Here is a 21,054-nt window from a genome sequence, read left to right as displayed (position 1 = left end):
TATTTTTTATACATATCTCCTACTGGACAAATGAGTTTCTCTAGGCTGTATTGTATGAGTGAAGCTGATGTTCACAGACCACATGCATAAGCAATTTTACTAGATTTTGCCTGGTTTGCTTTCCAAAATGGTTGACCAGTTCACATTTCCAATGACAGTGTATGAGAGTTTTGATTACTCCACATCTTTACCACAATTATATTTTAAGCTTTCTAGTTTTTGCCCAGCTGATGTGCATGCGATAGTCTTACTGTGGTTTTAGCCATTACATTCTTAACACTTTATGAAGGTATGCCTGCTCCAGTTATTTCTTGGTGAATAACAAATTACCCCAAAATTTAGCCTCTTAAAACAACCAGTTTATTAAGTTCAGATGTTTCATGGATCACAAATTCAAACAAGTAGGAGCAGAAATGGCTTGTCTCGCCACAAAGATGTCTGGGGACTCAGCTGGGAAAATTACACAGCTGGGAGTGACTCCACGGAGGGGGCTGGTACCATCTGAAAGCATCTTAACTGGGAAGGGACATAGACCTCACCTCCCAATGGGAAGAATGTTGAAGAATTTGTGACCATGTTTAGAACAGCCGTCATGCCCCACAAGTGCTGTTTGGTCTTTTTCTCTAAAATGACATTCAGTTAACAGGGTGTAGTTAGTTTTGAATAACACTTTATGTGTTATTGTTAAATTTCATGTTTTTTTCTAGAAAGGTATTAATGTCTCCAAAGAGTTTATTGAAGGATAAAAGTAGTGATGAAAATAACAAAAAAATACTTAACCTCATAATAATTTTAATATCTTAAATAGTGAAGTAGGTTCCAGTGAGAATATTAATTGTGAATCCATGTATCAGAACAAATAAATCTTTGAGTTTGATGATTTCCCACAAGCAAAAGAAAAATAAAAATGGGAAGAGGGAAGAACCAGATATCTTTGAAAATAGAATATTGTAGGATTGGTCAGTCATTTGCCCATAGCCCATGATGTTGTTTATTAGGATAATTTCTTAATAAGTGGTATGGTACCAGTGAAGTGTTTACACCCGTCATTCTGGTAAACCTATAAAGTTTTTCCACAACACACAAAATAATTATTTTCCATACAAAAGTTTTGGTTTTTGATGGTGAAGATGTAGAAGAGATCTTAGTGAACATCAGCTTTTTTTCCTTTCTGACCCACACATCTTTCTTTGGAGAACTACACCTCCCCCAATCCATGTTAATTCTGGTGAGACTGTCATCATGTATATCCCTTTACCTGGGCACAGAAGTAGGTTCTGACCCGGGCTGGACCATCAGAGTCCCTTTCAGGGACTGATATAATGCACGAGAGACCTTCTCCTTCATTGAGAACAATGAACTCTTCAGAAAGTGCAAGCCTAGAGTGGCTGCTGGTTTTATTTTCTGCCCCATGGAGAGCACCTACTGAGGCTGAAGTCACTTCTGAGGAAAGCAGGGTTAAGAGGTGGAATGAGAGGCAGAGTTCTGATGATATAGTTTGATCTTTTAGACCTTATTGTGACAAAAGTCCACCCTTGGACTTCCTGGTTATGTGAGTTCACTGCTTCCCTTGTTTTGCTAAAGCTACTTTGCATTGTGTTGTCTGAGAGAGCCTTGACTAATATCAATTCCAAAAGCATGAAATCAAGATTCAAAGTCTTCCTCCTTATAGCAAAAACCATACTAAGCATACTAAATTAAGAATTGTGCAAAACCAGCCCCAAATAAATGACAAGTGTGTATGGTGGGAAAGCAAAATGAGAGGAAAAAAATGGTGGCATACTATCTAGAACAATGTAGGTAAGACCACTGATGAGTAGATTCTATTACATTGGGTTTTAAGTGTTGAATTATATGTGAAGGAGAAGGGCTCAGCACCTTTTTTTATTTGTTTATCACAGAGAAGAAAACTTTTGTTTGGTTAGTGATTATTTTCTGAGCCACAGTATAGATAGGAATGAGGTTATCTTCAGATCAGTAAGTGACAAAGAAGGACATTGCTACTTGAATGAAAGAAGCTTTTCTCTGGACGCCAGTAACCATATGTATTCACAGAGAACAGTCTGCACTTAACTCAGCTATGTGCTTCCTGACTTGGACTTAGTATTACAGAAAATAGTGAAAATTTTAACAACAATTTGGTTGTGGTTACTGAGTGTGAGTTTTTAGCATACTGTGTGAAGAAATGGGCAGCCGAAACAAGGGCCTTTTCTCCACATGACAATGGTGTTGGCTGTTAAAAGGAAGGGTGCTCATGAGCTTGGGAAATGAGGAATGAGATGAAAATATTTCTTCAGGGCAATGCTACTGTTAGTGAGCCATTTCAGTGACATCAGGTGGCTTGCTCAAAAAGTATTATCATTTTTAATCTTGAAAGGAAGGAATCAGGATTTCTTAAAACTGGACTCTGATGAAAATGGCTTAATTGCTAAGAGTAAGTCTCATAATATTTGATGATTTTTTAAATGGATAAAGATATTAATGTTCTGTTATGGAGCATATTTATTTTTGATTAATTACTCTATCATTATAAAGAATGCAAGCAATATTATTACTAAAATGTTTATAAAAAACCAAAAATAAAGACAAATATTAGGATGGTGAAGTTAACCAAAGATGAGCAACAACAGGGAGCTCTATCAGCCCTGGACTGGAAGAAAAAAAGGAGTCAGGGCTCACAGAGCTCAGAAGCTTGGGCTGCCCACTGGAACATGGAACCATGACAGTGACCAAGAGATGGAACAATGAAGACTCAGGAAATTGTACCGATCGCAGGGAGAGATAGGAAGAGAAACACTCTGATTACATCTTTTGGCCATCCTCCAGTCTTTTCCCATCACTTCCCACTGGCCAGGTCTATCTAGGTGCCAGAGGGCTAGGGTACCTGGGAACTAGAGTCCCCGCTTTACAATCAAGCAATAGTGTGCTGAGGTATTGATATATAATTCTAAGTAAAACAATCATTCAGAACTTCAAAGACATTACTTTGTCATTTTTCTGTCTCTTCCTTTTAGAACTTTTAAACAATTTTCTTCACTCTTGAAGCTAATTTCCCATATTTCTTAAGTTTTCTCTCATGTTTTTCTGTCTTTATCTTTGAATATTAACTGAGGGATTTCCTAGACTATATCTTCCAGATAACTAACCTTCTATTATAATCATATCTGTTCTAAAATTTATTTTCTTTTCATAATTCTTAAAATCATCTTTACAAAGGTATAATGTACTCATTTTAAAGTATATAGTTCAATGCGTTTTGACAAATGTATACAACCAAAATGCTTTTTAGATGCATTCATGTTGTTGCTGGTATCAGTAGCTTGCTCCTTTTTATTGGCGAGTAGTCTTCCATTGCATGGATACACCACCATCTGTTGATCCATTTGTTCAGGACTGTTATAAAGTTGCAGTTAACATTCACGTCTTTGTGTGGATATATGTTTTCATTTTCTTGGGTAAATACATAGAGGTAGAAAGTCTAGTTGTGTGGTAAGAAAATGATTAACTTTATAGTAAACTGCCAAACTGTTTTCCAAAGTGGTTGTGCCATTTTCTATTCCCACTAGCAATGCAGACAGTTTCCATTGCTCTACATCCTCACCAACACTTGGTATTCTCAGTGTTTTTAGTCATTCTGTTGGTGTGTAGTGATATCTACTTGTGGTTTTAATTTTCAGTTTGCTGATGAATAGTGATGTTGAGTATCTTTTAAGGTATGCAGAACTGATATTGCTACTCAATTAGGTTCTATGACAATGTACTTGAATATTCACTGCATGCTAAGCTCTATGCTTCAGGAAAATCTCAGTTTAAGCCTTTGTTCTATTTGAATTGTGAATATTGTCTCTACCCCCATCTCTCAGATAATCATATTTTCCACCTAAAATTACATTAAGTCTGGTAGGCAAAATAATGTCTCCCCCACACTCCCTGTGCCCCAAAGTTGCCCATGCCTAAATCCTCAAAACCTGTGAATGTGTTAGGTTATATGGCAAAGGGAAATTAAGGTTGCTTATCAGCTGATCTTAAAATGAGGAGAGTAGCCTGGATTACCCAGGTTATATAACCCAGGACTCAATATAATCATAAGGGTCTTTAAAAGTGAAAGAGGGAGGCAGAAGAGGATGTTAGAGAGATGCAGTATAAGGACTCAGCTCAATTTTGCTGACCTTGAAGATGGAGGAATAAAGTCACAAGTCCAGGAAAGTGAGCAACCTCTAGAAGCTGGAAAAGGCAAGGAAACAGATTCTTCCATAGAGATCTAGAAAGGAATGCAGGCCTGCTGATGCTTTGATTTTATTTTAACATCTTTATTGGAGTATAATTGCTTTACAATGGTGTGTCAGTTTCTGCTTTAAAACAAAGTGAATCAGCTATACGTACACATATATCCCTATATCTCCTCCCTCTTGCCTCTCCCTCCCACCTTCCCTATCCCACCCCTCTAGGTGGTCACAAAGCACTGAGCTGATCTCTCTGTGCTATGCGGCTGCTTCCCACTAGCTATCTATTATACATTTGGTAGTATATATAAGTCCATGCCACTCTCTCACTTCGTCTCAGCTTACCCTCCCCCCTCCCCATGTCCTCAAGTCCATTCTCAACGTCTGCATCTTTATTACTGTCCTGCCCTTAGGTTCTTCAGAACTATTTTATTTTTTTTTAGATTCCATATATACGTGTTAGCATACGGTATTTGTTTTTCTCTTTCTGACTTACTTCACTCTGTATGACAGACTGTAGGTCCATCCACCTCACTACAAATAACTCAGTTTCATTTCGTTTTATGACTGAGTAACATTCCATTGTATATATGTGCCACATCTTCTTTATCCATTCATCTGTTGATGGACACTTAGGTTGCTTCCATGTCCTGGCTATTGTAAATAGAGTTGCAGTGAACACTGTGGTACATGACTCTTTTTTTTGTGTGTGTGTGTGTGGTACACAGGCCTCTCACTGTTGTGGCCTCTCCTGTTGCAGAGCACAGGCTCTGGACACGCAGGCTCAGTGACCATGGCTCACGGGCCCAGCTGCTCCGCAGCATGTGGGATCCTCCCGGACTGGGGCACAAACCCGCGTCCCCTGCATCGGCAGGCGGACTCCCAACCACTGCATCACCAGGGAAGCCCCATGACTCTTTTTGAAGTATGGTTTTCTCAGGGTATATGCCCAGTAGTTGGATTGCTAGGTCTCATGGTAGTTCTATTTTTAGTTTTTTAAGGAACCTCCATCGTGGCTCCATCAATTTACATTCCCACCAACAGTGAAAGAGTGTTCCCTTTTCTCCACACACTCTCCAGCATTTATTGTTTGTAGATTTTTTGATGATGGTCATTCTGACTGTTGTGAGGTGATACCTCATTGCAGTTTTGATTTGCATTTCTCTAATGATTAGTGATGTTGAGCATCCTTTCGTGTGTTTGTCGGCAATCTGTATATCTTCTTTGGAGAAATGTCTATCTAGGTCTTCTGCCCATTTTTGGATTGGGTTTTTTTTTTTTTTTTTTTGATATTGAGCTGCATGAGCTGCTTGTATATTTTGGAGATTAATCCTTTGTCAGTCGTTTCATTTGCAAATATTTTCTCCCATTCTGAGGGCTGTATTTTCGTCTTGTTTATGGTTTCCTTTGCTGTGCAAAAGCTTTTAAGTTTCATTAGGTCCCATTTGTTTATTTTTGTTTTTATTTCCATTTTTCTAGGGGGTGGGTCAAAAAGGATCTTGCTGTGATTTATGTCATAGGGTGTTCTGCCTATGTTTTCCTCTAAGAGTTTGATAGTGTCTAGCCTTACATTTAGGTCTTTAATCCATTTCGAGTTTATTTTTGTGTATGGTGTTAGGGAGTGTTCTAATTTCATTCTTTTACATGTAGCTGTCCAGTTTTCCTAGTACCACTTATTGAAGAGGCTGTCTTTTCTCCATTATATACTCTTGCCTCCTTTATCAAAGATAAGGTGACCATATGTGCATGGGTTTAACTCTGAGCTTTCTATCCTGTTCCATTGATCTATATTTGTTTTTGTTCCAGTACCATACTGTCTTGATTACTGTAGCTTTGTAGTATAGTCTGAAGTCTGGAAGCCTGATTCCTTCAGCTCTGTTTTTCTTTCTCAAAATTGCTTTGGCTATTCAGGGTCTTTTGTGTTTCCATACAAATTGTGAAATTTTTTGTTCTAGTTCTGTGAAAAATGCCATTGACAGTTTGATAGGGACTGCATTGAATCTGTAGATTGCTCTGGGTAGTAGAGTCATTTTCACAATGTTGATTCTTCCAATCCAAGAACCTAGAAACAAATACAATGAAAACACGATGACCCAAAACCTATAGTATGCAGCAAAAGCAGTTCTAAGAGGGAAGTTTTCAGCAACACAATCCTACCTCAATAAACAAGAAACATCTCAAATAAACAACCTAACCTTACACCTAAAGCAATTAGAGAAAGAACGAAAAAACAAACAAACAAACAAACAAAAAACCCAAACACCCAAAGTTAGCGGAAGGAAAGAAATCATAAAGATCAGATCATAAGTAAATGAAAAAGTAGTGAAGAAAACAATAGCAAGGATCAATAAAAGTAAAAGCTGGTTCTTTGAGAAGATAAAGAAACTTGATAAACCATTAGCCAGACTCATCAAGAAAAAAAGGGAGAAGACTCAAATCTGTAGAATTAGAAATGAAAAAGGAGAAGTAACAACTGACACTGCAGAAATACAAAGGATCATGAGAGATTACTACAAGCAACTATATGCCAATAAAATGGACAACCTGGAAGAAATGGACAAATTCTTAGAAAAGCACAACCTTCCAAGATGGAAGCAGGAAGAAACAGAAAATATAAACAGACCAATCGCAAGCACTGAAACTGAGACCGTGATTAAAAATCTTCCAACAAACAAAAGCCCAGGGCCAGATGGCTTCACAAGCGAATTCTGTCAAACATTTAGAGAAGAGCTAACACCCATCCTTCTCAAACTCTTCCAAAATATAGCAATGGGAACACTCCCAAACTCATTCTATGAGGCCACCATCACCCTGATACCAAAACCAAAGATGTCACAAAGAAAGAAAATTATAGGCCAATATCACTGATGAACATAGATGCAAAGATCCTCAACAAAACGCTAGCAAACAGAATCCAACAGGACATTAAAAGGGTCATACACCATGATCAAGTGGGGTTTAATCCAGGAATGCAAGGATTCTTCAATATATGGGAATCACTCAATGTGATACACCATATTAACAAATTGAAGGAGAAAAACCATATGATCATCTCAATAGATGCAGAAAAAGCTTTTGACAAAATTCAACACCCATTTACGATAAAAACCCTCCAGAAAGTAGGCATAGAGGGAACTTACCTCAACATAATAAAGGCCATATATGACAAACCCACAGCCAGCATCATTCTCAATGGTGAAAAACTGAAACCATTTCCACTGAGATCAGGAACAAGACAAGGTTGCCCACTCTCACCACTGTTATTCAACATAGTTTTGGAAGTTTTAGCCACAGCAATCAGAGGAGAAAAAGAAATAAAAGGAATCCAAATCAGAAAACAAGAAGTAAAGCTGTCACTGTTTGCAGATGACATTATATTATACATACAGCATCCTAAAGAGGCTACCAGAAAACTACTAGAGCTAATCAATGAATTTGGTACATTAGCAGGATACAAAATTAATGCACAGAAATCTCTTGCATTCCTATACACTAATGATGAAAAATGTGAAAGAGAAATTAAGGAAACAGTCCCATTTACCACTGCAACAAAGAGAATAAAATACCTAGGAATAAACCTACCTAAGGAGATAAAAGACCTGTATGCAGAAAACTATAAGACACTGATGAAAGGAATTAAAGATGATACAAACAGATGGAGAGATATACCATGATGTTTTTGATTTTTAATGCAGTGAGACTCACTTCAGATGTCAGACTTCCAGATCTGTAAGATAATAAATTTGTGTTGTTTTAAACCACTGATTTTGTGGTAATTTGTTACAGTAGCCATAGAAAACTGACATATTAAGGTAATCATTTGCTGTGAGCATTACTACCCCCTCAGTAATGACAATAAACCAACTGGGGTTCCCTCACTAGACCTTCATCCCCATTCCAACTTTCCTTCTGGCCATTTCATTAACATCACCATTAAGAGATGAGCGAAGACTCTAAACTCAACCACTCTTGTGTGTTCAATTTTATGTTGTATTATCAAAAGGATAGCTTGATGCCAAGGGTAAGTCTGACCAGGTGTTAGTCATGGTTTCAGTTACCCATGCTTTCCCATACTCTCATTAGCTACTGTTTCCTGTTTCCTGCTAATGTTCCAGGAAAGAATAGAAACAAGCAGCAGGTGCAGTGAGGTCTGTGAGTACACTTTTTTTTTTTTCTTTTTGGCTTATGGTAAGTATTAGCCAAGTATAAAGCATTTGAAGGGAGATGATGAATGCAACCCGTTCACCATGGGAGTACACTCAGTGGGTGTACTAGTTTGTTAGGACTGTCATTACAAAATACCACAGACTGGGTGGTTTAAACAACAGAAATTTATTATCTCACCTTCCTGAAGGCTAGAAGTCCAAGATCAAGGTGTCAGCAGGGTTGTCTTCTGAGGCCTTTCTCCTTGGCTTATAGATGGTCATCTTCCTCTTATGTTCGCACATGGTCTCCCCTCAGTTTGCGTGTTCTTTCTGTCCTAATGTCCTCTTACAAAGACACCAGTCTTATTGGATCAGGGCCCAACATATGACCTAATTTTACGTTAATTATCTCTTTAAAGGCCCTACCTTCAAATACAATCATATTCTGAGGTACTGGGGGTTAGGACTTCAACACAGGACTTTTGGTGGGGCAAAATTCAGCCCTTAACAGAAGGCATGAAGTCTATTAAATAGGGCATATAGAAAATGTTCAGGAAAGCTAAAATCACAAGTATTTAACTTCTCATCCAGTATTTGTGTGTAAGAGAAAAGTTAAGTGAATTTCAAATGATGACAGTTCTGGAGTGAAGATATGCCCAGATTTTTATAATTAGTTACATAAGGAAGTGAGGAAACCATAATTTATATTAAGCCCTAACAATGAGAAAATGAAGCAATCATAAAAGTAGTATCGTTATAAAATGCATCAATATTTATGTTTGTAGTAACAAAGCAATAACAATGGTAAGCTATTAAAATAATTACCTAAAAATGTATTTCTTGAGGTAAAGGACAACTATAGAAACACACATTAATCAACCTGGCTAAAACTGGAAGAGGTAATGGTGAAGCACAAAAGCACCTCTAAAGAAAAAAGTATAAATTCATAGTTCATTATTACAATAGTATGAGGACTCTTGTAGTGTCAATCTTTTAAATATGAATATTTTCAACATTATTTTAAGAATAATTTAGACTAATAGCATGAGGAAAAAGTAGAAACACTTTTAGATACTATGGAATAAATCTAGTAGTTTCTCAGTAAACACACAGTTTGGTGGACATTTCACCCTCTCTTGCTCTGTTCTCACCCAAATACATAAAAACTAGGAATCCATAAGCATATGTGGTATACGCAGAAAATAAATCAGGAAATAAGGGCACTGAATAGAATCCAAGACTCAATAAATTGTTTTATCCTTTCAAGATACTTTAATTTTGCAGTTATTGATTAATTAAAAAACACAGTTGTTTTCAGCATTTCCTAGCTACAGTAGTGCATAGGAAATTCCATTCTAAACAAAGAAGTAATTAATGAAATAACAACACACCTTAACATTTTACATTGATAGGTTACAGTTTACAAGGTGCTTTCACATACATTATTTCATTTGATTCTTCAACAAGCAGAAAAAACAGTGGGAAAGAAAAATGATTTTTTTAGGCTTACAATGAGTATTTTCAGGCCAATGGGCAGTCACTACAAGAACATATCAGAACAAGACAGCAGTGCCCACAAGCCACAATATCTTTTTGGTAGGCTGACAGTTTGATATCAATTGGATATTTAGCATCAGTGAAGGAGGAAGGAATCAGAACAGACACGAGGTTCTCATGATATTCAAAGAATTGTAAGAACACTGTAGAGTAAGAAGAAAGATGCCCTAAAATATAGCCTTACTGAGACTTGCTTCTAAGCATGTTATCCCTTCAAAACGTCAAAAAGAGTCTTGCCACAACATATGAAAGTTAGAAGGGACATTAGAAACTGCCTAATGGAACTCTTCCATTTCATAGATAAGAGAACTGAGGCCAATGTCATTGCTAATAGTGACAGGCCAGTCTTGACAGATGCCTTGACTTTCAGTCTAGGGCTCCTTCCTCGACAATGCCATCTCATTATTTCTTCTGTTTCAAATAATGTAATCTGATATTAAACACTGATTCATTCCACTTATTTATTAATCACACTTTTATTTTTGGCTCAATTGTGGCTGAAACTGGGAGTTTTATATAATTCTAAGATATTCTAATTCAGTGTACTTGAGTGGTCAGAAATAGACTCCCTTGATATATTTGAAAGCTTGCTGGTGTCCTTTAAATGGAGAGTTAAAATGGAACGGCTAAATAGCCCTCAAAAACCAATGTATGCCTAGGGTAATCAACCTAGGTAGATTCTATAGCAAATTGTGTTGGGCAGTAGTAATTTCATTTTTTTTTTTTTTAGAATTCATAGAAATCATTTTAATTACTGAAAACTAAAAATGTAATAATCAAAACATCACCCCCATGATTTACTAAAATTATTTTGTAATAATTTTACAATAATATACAACAAAGGTACCATAGCATTTATAGCATACATATAGAATACATGATGAGCATGTTCTTGGGTCTAAATGAAATACAAAAAAAGTAATTAAAATTTTTTAGATTTATTAACATGATATATTTTTGTTACATAAAACTTGCTACAGCAAAGTATTTCATATTTTTCTTGCACATTTTAAATATAGGTGACCAACGAATCAGTATCAGCTTTTAAGTGACATGACCATGCAGAAACACTTGACAACCAAAAGATGTACAGACTGATAAGGAGAATATCTCAGACAGATTTTTTCAGTGTCTTCAAAGGTTTTACAAGGGTGTGGTACAGATGAAAAGAAGTAGAATCAGTGACCTACCTGCACCGATAATGAAGCAAATAGAGTGCTTATATACATTAAGATCAGTTTGATTAAACACAACTCATCTTATATGCATGTAAATTGATCATAAAAAATGAACACAGTTTATTTTCAACTATTTTGGTGTGTTGTTTTAAGATAGGTCACTGACACATAGAGATAAAACCAAACAGGAAATTTAAAAGCAAAGAAAAAACATATTTAAAAAACTGAGTTAAGCCGTGGAGTCTCAACAAACAGTGAATGAAATGTGCAAAAGTGCTTGAAATTTCCACATGACAGCAATGTTAAGTCAACTGGCAAAAAGTATATTAAAAAAACTAAACTCAAATACTAAAATTGTATCTGCATGATCATAATTCCATTTACTGAAAGAAGAGGCAAGAAATTACAACATATCTAAAAATACTACACCTCAAAATTAAAACACAGTTGTGGTAGTTTTATAAATTTTGTCCCCTTTCCTCATTGCTGAGGCATAGGATGAAAGCCGAAGTTGCAACAGGGCCTCTACCTCAGGCTGACAAATATAGTACACCAGCATAATCACCTGACAACAACTTTTATTCTTACTGTGACAAAACAAAGCAAAGCAAAGCAAAGCAAAATAAACAAAAAAACCTCTATATTTAAACAAAAGTGCCTCTATATTGTTTACAAGAATCAAGCCACTTGTTTGACTTAGCTAAGTATTTGTTCACATTAATGTTCTTTTTACTTCATTTCTCTTCCTTTCAAAAGTTTACAATGGGGACTATTTGAGAAACTTAAAAATGTGTCACTTTCATTAGTCATGTTCTATTAAAATACTGGCTAAAACCCTTATGGAAAGTTAAAGTTTAGAAATCTTAGAACTCTTCTCTGATACCTACATAAATGCTGGTATCAAGTGAGAGAACCTGGGCGATGATGATCCATATCATTAGCTTTTTCTGCAAATGAGACACGCTTGTCATACTGCACAGGCTGGTCACTTATTTACTCAAGGGGAGGATGACAGAAAAGGCGGTGAAGTGAAAGAGAGCTTCTGATCTGTAGGAATCCAAATTGCTGGGTCTAGCTACTCTGTATTAGTTCTAGGAAAGTTATTGTTTTATTTGTATAAATATCCTTGGTGTAAAGACATTCTACCTTCAAAAATTGTCCAGCGTTTTGGCAAAACCGAATATGAGCTACTCAAAGTAAAAATAATTATTAGAAAGTATATCCTTAAGCAACTGACCAACAAAAATATTGGTAAGAACTACTAAAAGAAACATTTATCCTTCTCTTCCAATGTCACATAGCCGTAACACTGCCCATCTGCAACACCAACAAAATAAAATGAAGCACTATTTGCAGAAAAAATAATGAAAATGAAACGCGAAGAAATGGATTTAGGAGAAGAGGAGAAAGACGAACCAAAGAGAAGCAGGAAAGTGTCTAGTTCTGTGTTATGGCACAGACAATGCTTGCTTAGCGGTGCCTTGTTACATAGGTGGATGTAGAGTGCACAGACGGATGACGGCAATAAAGACCTCACTCAGTCGCTGGAATGAAGGAACTAGGTAACTGCTTCGACAAGGACGGTCTCAGCTCTACCTTATCTCTTAACAGAGTGCAAAGACTGAGTGTGAGCTCTGATGTCATCTTGTTGCTCATCTCTAAAATTCACAAAATTCTTTTCCACATTTTTCTGTTATAGAGACACGGATATCTTCTTCTTCATAGTCATCAAAATTGCTGGTATCTCCAGAGCCTCTGAACTTTGGTATGAATGGAGCTTCAACCTATAATTGAGACAGAGAGAGAAACAAGAGTGATATTGTGATTTATAATAAGAAATATATATTTGGTCTTTGTGCCAGTTAGTGGCACAAAGCTCCTAAAACCCTTGGATTTCCTGAGTTGAGAGTGGCAAAGGTGTCTTTTGTTATGTTAATGAGGTGTCTTTGGGAAAGCCCCTAAGTAACCTAAGGATGGAGGCTGGTTCCCAGGGGACCCAACCCTGTGATTAGAAGGTTGGAACTTTCAGTCCCACTCCCTGACCTTCTGGGAGGGGAGAGAGACTGGAGACTGAGTTCAGTTACCAATGGACAATGAATGAATCAATCATGCCTATGTAATGAGGCCTTCATAAAACCCCAAAAGGAAGGGGTTTGGGTTTCGAAGAGCTTCTGGGTTGGTGAACAAGTGGGGATTTGGGGAGAGTGGCATGCTTGGAGAGAGCAGGAAGCTCTGAGCCCCTTCCCACACACCTTGCCCTGTGCCTCTCTTCCATCTGGCTATTCCTGAGTTATACCCCTTTATAATAAGCTGGTCACCCAGTAAGTAGTTTCTCAGTTCTGTGAGCCGCTCTAGCAAATTAATCGACCCCCAGGTGTTTGTGGGACTCTTGACCTATAGCCCGTTAGTCAGAAGCAAAAACTGTACTGGCAATTGGTATCTCCAGATAGATAGTGTCAGAACTGTTAACTGCTTGGTGATATGGAAAAAGAGGAAAAACAAATGCCACAGAATTTCCAAACAAACACTAAGGAAAATAAATTCCGACTATTACTACACAGTGGCAATCTTTAAATGCCTTTAAGTCCCTAAATGATCACAACATTAAAAGAAGAAGCAAACTATAGGTTTGCTACTGATCTCAATATTTTCATTCAAGGAATGGTACAGGCCAACAACAATACTTGAGATTTCTAGGATAATTAACTGCTGGCATCAAAATGCTGGCACTTAAGGTTATAGAACTTCAGTTTTTCCTGTATCAGTTCCTTACTGCTGAAGTCCATTTTCTATCCCCTTTTCCTTAATTCCTTCCTCCTGAGGTTACAGATAATTCAGATTTATTTTTAATCATTTCTTAAAAATTCCCAACACGATTTTGTTTAAAATATCTGGCTATCAAAAATTTCTGAGAAATTTGAAAAAAAAAATCTCTTTTAGAATTACAAAATTGTTAAGTTCTGACAGTTTTCTCTTTGGATCCTAAAAATAAAAAGTCTTTCCATTACTTAAAATGTGGTCTGTATAAAGATAATGCAGTGTATTGAATATGTTTGAGGAAAAGATTTGAAAAATTGAAACAATAACACCACAATTTACACAGCATCTATAATGTTTACAAACAATTATATGCAGGCTGTTTCATTTCTTCCTCAACATAACACTGTGAGGGAGGCAGGGAAGGTAGCCTTATTCCCATTTTACAGATTATAAAACAGAAAGTTGACCAAATTCATGTGACTAATAAGTGGCTAAAGCAGGTTTCAAATTCATTAGGTCTCCACTTCCAGTCCAGAGCTGTTTCTAATATTTATACCAGTGGTTTCCAAAATTTTTTGATTTATATGCCCTTTAGTAAAACATTTTTGAGTATATATCACCAATAAATGTATAGTTATTTATTTATAAATTATTTACACACATGGCTAAACTATTATAAGATACACACAAACAAGACATCTAAAAAGAATAAGGTAAAAAATAAGTAGGAATGGGAAGTCTAATATCTTATTGTTTGCCAGATGGTTGCCTATGTGCCCTGCATTGGATCCTGCAGTTCTACACTGCACAGAAGAATGGGCTAAGCAGACAGTCGCCTCATGTCTACTAGCAAGGCAGCAGTTTAGGATCACACCTACTGAGGTAATCTCTGGAAAATGATTGTACAGTTTGAGCTGTCCAGGCCATTTTCTCCCATGTTTTGTCTTTCTGCCAGATGCCTTTGTCTATTCCGTTGTTCATAAGCACTTGGTCAGAGAATAAAAAAGGACTATGAAAATTATTCAAATTTACTATCATTTTTGTACTTCTCTACATACTTAGAATTGAGATGATAGTAAAACAAATGGCTTTGTTAAAGTACTGAATTATTTCTGTTTGTAAATTATCTGGAGAGCCCCAAGTCCATTTTTGTTAATCATCAAGATTTGCTATTGATCAATTTGCCCAATAAAATAAACTGTTTGTTATAGTGTGCTACTTCTTGGCAGATAAGCTGTTTACTACCTGAGATAAATCCAGCCCTTTGGAAAGCACATGAATGCTAAATGAGCAGTAGAAGTTCTACCCATTTTAAGAATAATTGTTTAAAATACATGATATGTAAAGATTAGTAAATGTTGGCTAAAATAAATTTGAAAATATTCAAAATACATTATAAATCTTTAAGATACTAATAAAAAGTATAAACTTCAACAAAGTCTAATCAATTCATCTAAATATAGCATTAATTAACATAATATAATAAAGATAATATAAATAGTGATAATTGCAAAGGGATATAAATGATTTTATAGGAAAATATAATTTTCTATAATTGACTTTATAAGAGGCAAAAATTTGAAGAGGCCAATATCAACAGGAGAATTAATTTCTTAAAATTTCCAAGGTATAAATATAATTCCTATTTTCTTTAAATTTCCCAAAGAATAAGAAACATGGAAAATTTCCAGACTCATTTTATGAATGCATATAATCTCAACTCCAGAAAAAAAAAACTATAGATCAATAAAACTTATGACTATGGAAGTAAAAATCCTAAATAAAACTTTAGCAAATTGATTTTAGGCAGATATTAAAATAATAATACCCTAGGATTAAATGATGTTCACTTCAGGAATGTTAGGATATCTCACTGATGTAACTCCTTATATGTCAAAGAAGATAAAATACAGTAAACTAGAAATCAAGGATATTTCCTTAACCTGATCAAGAATACTTATCCAAGGCAAATAGCTAATTTCGTATTTGGTGGTAAAGCATAAAAGGCATTCCCATTCAAAAGAGGAACAAGATAAGACAGCTCAACAGGCCCACTGTTTTAAAATATTATTCTAGACATTCTAGCATATATAATAAAACAAAATGGAAATAAAATATATAAATATTGAAAAAGAAGAGGCAAATGACACCTCCGCCCACTGTGATTATCTGTCAATAAAATCCAAGGAAATCAATAACAGAATTTATTTAGTAAGGTAGCCAATTGTAACAAACATAGAAATGTTTTCTCCCATGTGCTCTTACAATGGGAGAGAAACACATTCACAGTAGCAACCAAAATATAAATTTAAGGAATAACTTTGAGAGAGAAATTGGACCTGTAGGAGGGAAGGGGTTTCTAAAACTTTATCAAATGACAGAAAATATCTGAATTAACTGCAGAAATATAACATGCTCATTAAAAAGAACCCTAAAGATTTTGGTTCTCTTCTAATTAATATACTATAATCCCAATTAAGATCACCCAATACAACATAAATATTTGGAAAGACCAATAAAACAGAGGAGTTATTGTTTAATGGGTACAGAGTTTCAGTTTTGCAAGAAGAAAAAGTTCTGGAGATGGATGGTGGTGATGGTGGCACAACAATATTAATGTACTTAATGCCACTGAACTGTACACTTACATACGGTTAAGATATTAAATTTTACGTTATGTGTACTTTACTACAATAAAACTGGAGAAAACTGAATTATGTATTTTTCATAAATATTTATAAGAATTCCACATATTAAATATATAAGTATTTTGAAAATTGAAATAAAAAAATACAAAGCTACATAAAATGGTGTGGTGGTGTGGTATACAGTACAAGAAGAGACAAAAAGAGCTCATAAAAAATGAAGTTCAGAAACAGACTGAAGTGTATAATAATTTAGTATTAGGAAAGGTGGAGTTTCAAATAAGGAGTCAGATAATTATTATTCAACAAATGCTAAGAGGATAATTGGTTAATTATTAAACAACAATAGCAAAAAGAAGTTAGATCAAAAAGCACTAAAAGAAAATGTGGATTAAATAAGTCACCCAAATAGAATCTTGTAGTAGGTAGTAACTGTGATGTAATGGCCTGAAGCTAAGGGGAAAATGCAGGATCGGAAGAAGTAGATCTACTACTGAAGGTGGTCACTGAAGTCATGGGAATGGACTGTGGTGAGGAAGAGCACAGAAAAAAGGAATAAATATACCAACTGTTAATAGAGGTGCTGTCTGGATGATGGGATTATGATGATTTCATATCTATTTACTTAACATATTACCTGATTATAACTACATGAAACATACCTCAACCAGAAAGAAAAATAGAGGCTGGACCAATCTATTTAATCTTTCTCTCCAAACTACTCTTCCTTTTGCATCCTCTACCTTAATACAAATTTTTAGGATGAGGAATCTGATGCTTTAAAGTGGTTAAGTAATTTGCTTGAGATCTCACTCCTAATGGTTGTCTGATCTGGGATTCAGATCAATGTCTACCTAACCCCAGAGTTCATGCTCGCTCTTTTCTGCCTTCTGAGGAAGAGTCTTTCTACTCCAAAATTGCTCAAAGCATGAAAGTTAAGCATGTAATATGTAAAATCTATGAATATCTTATGAAACAATGTACTGTTCAGTGGTTTGGAGCTTTATTTTAATAACCATGTTAAAAGGTCTTTAAAGGGGTAATGTGATCTTGGAATTGGGAATCTGAAGAACTTGGAGTCAAACACAGGCATTATTTAGCAGCTGTATGATTATGTTTAAAGCAGTTAGCCTTTCTGAGCCGATTTTCTCATCAGTAAGATGGGGAAAATGGTACCACCTATCCCATAAGATTACTTCAAAGATTAAAATGAGAGGTTACAGAGTTGCTTTCATTAATTTGAAAGTACTGCATTGGTGCTAGGAAATTTAGAAAAAACATGAAAATATAAAATATTTATTTATTAGATCTAAAATCTATTTTAAATTGCTTTGGACCTTGTTCTTGACTAAACACAACCAGCTGAGATAATGATGCTAATGGCTATGTTTCATGAATTTAATGGTTAGAGAGTTTTTGAACCCCTTTGAGATGCAAAGGCTGTACTGCACTCACATTGTTTTGGTCTTGCTATATTTTCTATTTGCTGCATTCTAAAATTCTTTTAATGTTTTTTAAAAAATCTTTTATAAAAAAATATAAATTAGAAAAACTGTGCTATTAATAATTTGAGCATTTACATTTTTTTCCTAAGGAAATTCACTCATGTGGCTGCATGGCATTATTAAATATGGCAAATTTCTGAAACATTATAAGTTTTTGTTTTATGAAAAAAAAGAAAAAATAACATATTCAAGATGAAAACACTTTATTCATACAAACTATCTTTAACTGGGCATTTAAGAAGCAAAAGGAGAGATAAAAGTAATTCAGCACCGCAAAATCTTTTCTTAAATGTCTCAATTTATTACAAAGGTAAAGTAATAATGACTGAAAAATACCTGATGAATCCAGCACTTAAACGTTATTATATCTGGCTGTATGCCAATCCTGGGTAAGAGAATATATTTGTTTACATATCATCCTACTAATGTGGCTTCACATCAGTTTTGAAGTGCAAACCATTACGACATTGTCTAATATATAACTGCCATGGCATTATGAAAAGAGGCATGGGTAGGAAAAATTTAACCAGGAAAACATTTCAATTGGTGGTCAAAATAGAATATACACTTTCCCTTCTATCAAGGAGAAAACTCATTTTTAAGTTGTGGGCTATAAAGGTTCTTTAAGTCCTGCATAAGATTAATTCAAAAGGTAAAAAAAAAATAAATAAATAAAACCATGTGTTAAGTTAGATACCTCTACTACATATAATTTAAACAGCAACTTTTAAAAAGCTTTTAAATTAAAGAAAGAAAAGGCTCACCTTCCTCTGGTAAATAGCAATCCAATCAGTTGTGGCAAACCACTTGTGAGTTTTTATATCACTCACACCATTCTTTAGATTTCCAAACCGCTTCGTCAGGTCCACCTGCAGCAGGTTCCTTAGAAGGTCCTTGAGATCTGAACTGAAGTGAGAAGGGAATCGAACCTGCAAAACAGACCATGTGGTAAAACACACATTCCAAAATTTTTTTTGAGGTGATAGATCATTATATAAACAAAAATATATAGTGACAACCTTCAGATACTTTTAACTACACACTTCAGTCTCCATAGTAGTCTTTAAAAAAGAGAACTGAGTCAATGAATTAAAACTGTTCTTGTAGGGCCTTGTTTTGGTCATGGACTCTCTTTAAGAACAAGGACCCCTCTCCAGAAAAATGTGCATAACTACAGAACTTTTCCAGCAATGTCAGAAGGTTTACGCATCTTCAAGAGAGACCCCTTGGATCCCACATGATAAATCTTGTGTCTTAGCGACATACAAATTTAAACTTGCAATTTAAATAGAAAAAACACCATATGAAAGATATCAGTATGCACATTTTTGAAAGAGATGATCAAAAAGGAAGTCTAAAAATGATTATAAAAATCCACACTGCCTTTCATAGCATAGGAAACTACTTTTCTTTTACTTATGAGTGACTTTAAAAAATATTCTGCTATTATGCAACAGTGCAAAAAATGATTTAGATTGGTTTAAAAGCATTTTCCACTTTCTAAACTGTGAAGGCTTTACAATTAGTTGACCAGCCCCCAGCCTTAAAAACAAACAAAAAAAAACCCCAAATAACTTAAGATGTTATATATCAAGTAATCAATAAAATAAAGTGCCAGTCATCAGAGACCTAGGTCTACTTTTTGTTTTGTTTAAACACATTCTTCTCCTCTAACTCTCTACTCCAACCTAACTCCCAGTTCTCACCCTATTATTAATATGGGTACTGAAAAATTAAATTAAAATGAGTACTACTAAAGGATGATATTAGAAGAAACAGCTGCATCTATGTCTCCTTACTCTTCCTTCATTACTACCACCTCTCCATTATCCTTTTCAACTTGTGTTCAATCATTTCCACTGCCCTCTTCCCCATCACACACACAAGGTATGTATGTGCATATATACACTTGTGTGTGAGCACGTGCACTTTCATTTTAATCCCATTTTACTATTGTGCACTTGTAGGTCCCATTTCATGTTCCCACCTTCACTAAATGCCAACATTATTCTCTGGATTATCATGGCTTTAACTTCAAACTGACCATAAATCTCTGAAGAAATGCTTTAAAGGGTTAACAGATCCATTTCTGAACTTGCATTCTTTCTTTTGTTCTCTACAAGTGCCACCATCACCTTATAACTTGCAATGTGCATCATTACATTACCTCAGGTGATCTTCACAATGCACTCATTCATTTAACTATGCTGTAGTATTTATGCATGTCTGTCTCGCCCAGGGAAGGTACTATGCTATTTTTTTGTTTCTATTCCCAGGATTTATTAGATCACTTCAAATAATATACTTCATCCATTCCACAATTACCTATTGAGTACCTACTATGTACCAGGCACTGTTCTAGGTGCTGAATATACAACAGTGAGCAAAAACAAAGTCTGATTTCTTGGTACTTACATCCTAGTTGGATATGACATACTTGGTGAATATGGTATTAACTCTTTTCTAAAGATGGAGAAACTAAGATTTCAGAGACATTATATACCTTACCCAATCATTACACTATAAAGTAGCAGAGCTGGGACGAGAAATCTTGTCTTACAGTTCTCAGCCTAATGAATTTTGCTCTTTATTACATTGTCTTCAAACATATAGAACTTCTTAATTTATATTCTGACTTTGAAAAAGTTCAAGATACTTGATGTACATTCTCATGTTCTCAAAGCAGAAGTTAAATCATTAGGATGCAAAGCTAGAAATCTATGGCAATGCTAGATTCATAACCATAGTCTTCTGATTGCCACTCTCATGCTATTCTGTGAATAAATATTTCTCAAAGTGTGGTCCTAGGGACCACTTTCATCTAAATCAACTGAGAAGTAGAGGGTGATAATGCAGATTCCTGGGGCTTATCTCAGATGTTAATGGTATTGGGCCTGAAAATCTGAGCTTCTATCTCCAAGTAATTAATCTGTACATGAAAGCTTGAGAAGCACTATTTGTAACACTATTTACTATTTATGCAGAAGTTTTATTTTTTCTGCTAGTGACAGATCAAAAAACAATTTTAGTGTAAGTAATAA

General features: G+C 35.3%; 1 protein-coding gene across 2 annotated transcripts in view; it reads right to left on the bottom strand.

Annotated features, from left to right (window-relative positions):
* Positions 1-9,632: 9,632 nt before the first annotated feature.
* Positions 9,633-21,054, bottom strand: part of PRKACB (protein kinase cAMP-activated catalytic subunit beta) — a 144,068-nt gene continuing 132,646 nt past the window's right edge. For both annotated transcript variants that reach the window (XM_060090022.1, XM_060090023.1), the window contains exons 9-10: positions 18,778-18,942; positions 9,633-12,887 (exon numbers count right to left, since the gene is read on the bottom strand). In XM_060090022.1, the coding sequence (XP_059946005.1) occupies positions 12,762-12,887; positions 18,778-18,942 (291 nt within the window). In that variant the 3' untranslated portion in view covers positions 9,633-12,761. The remainder of the gene's footprint in view (positions 12,888-18,777; positions 18,943-21,054) is intronic.

The sequence above is a fragment of the Mesoplodon densirostris genome, chromosome 2 (assembly GCF_025265405.1).
Source record: "Mesoplodon densirostris isolate mMesDen1 chromosome 2, mMesDen1 primary haplotype, whole genome shotgun sequence".
NCBI classification, from domain to species: Eukaryota; Metazoa; Chordata; class Mammalia; order Artiodactyla; family Ziphiidae; genus Mesoplodon; species Mesoplodon densirostris.
This window is presented reverse-complemented; position numbering and strand designations above follow the sequence as displayed.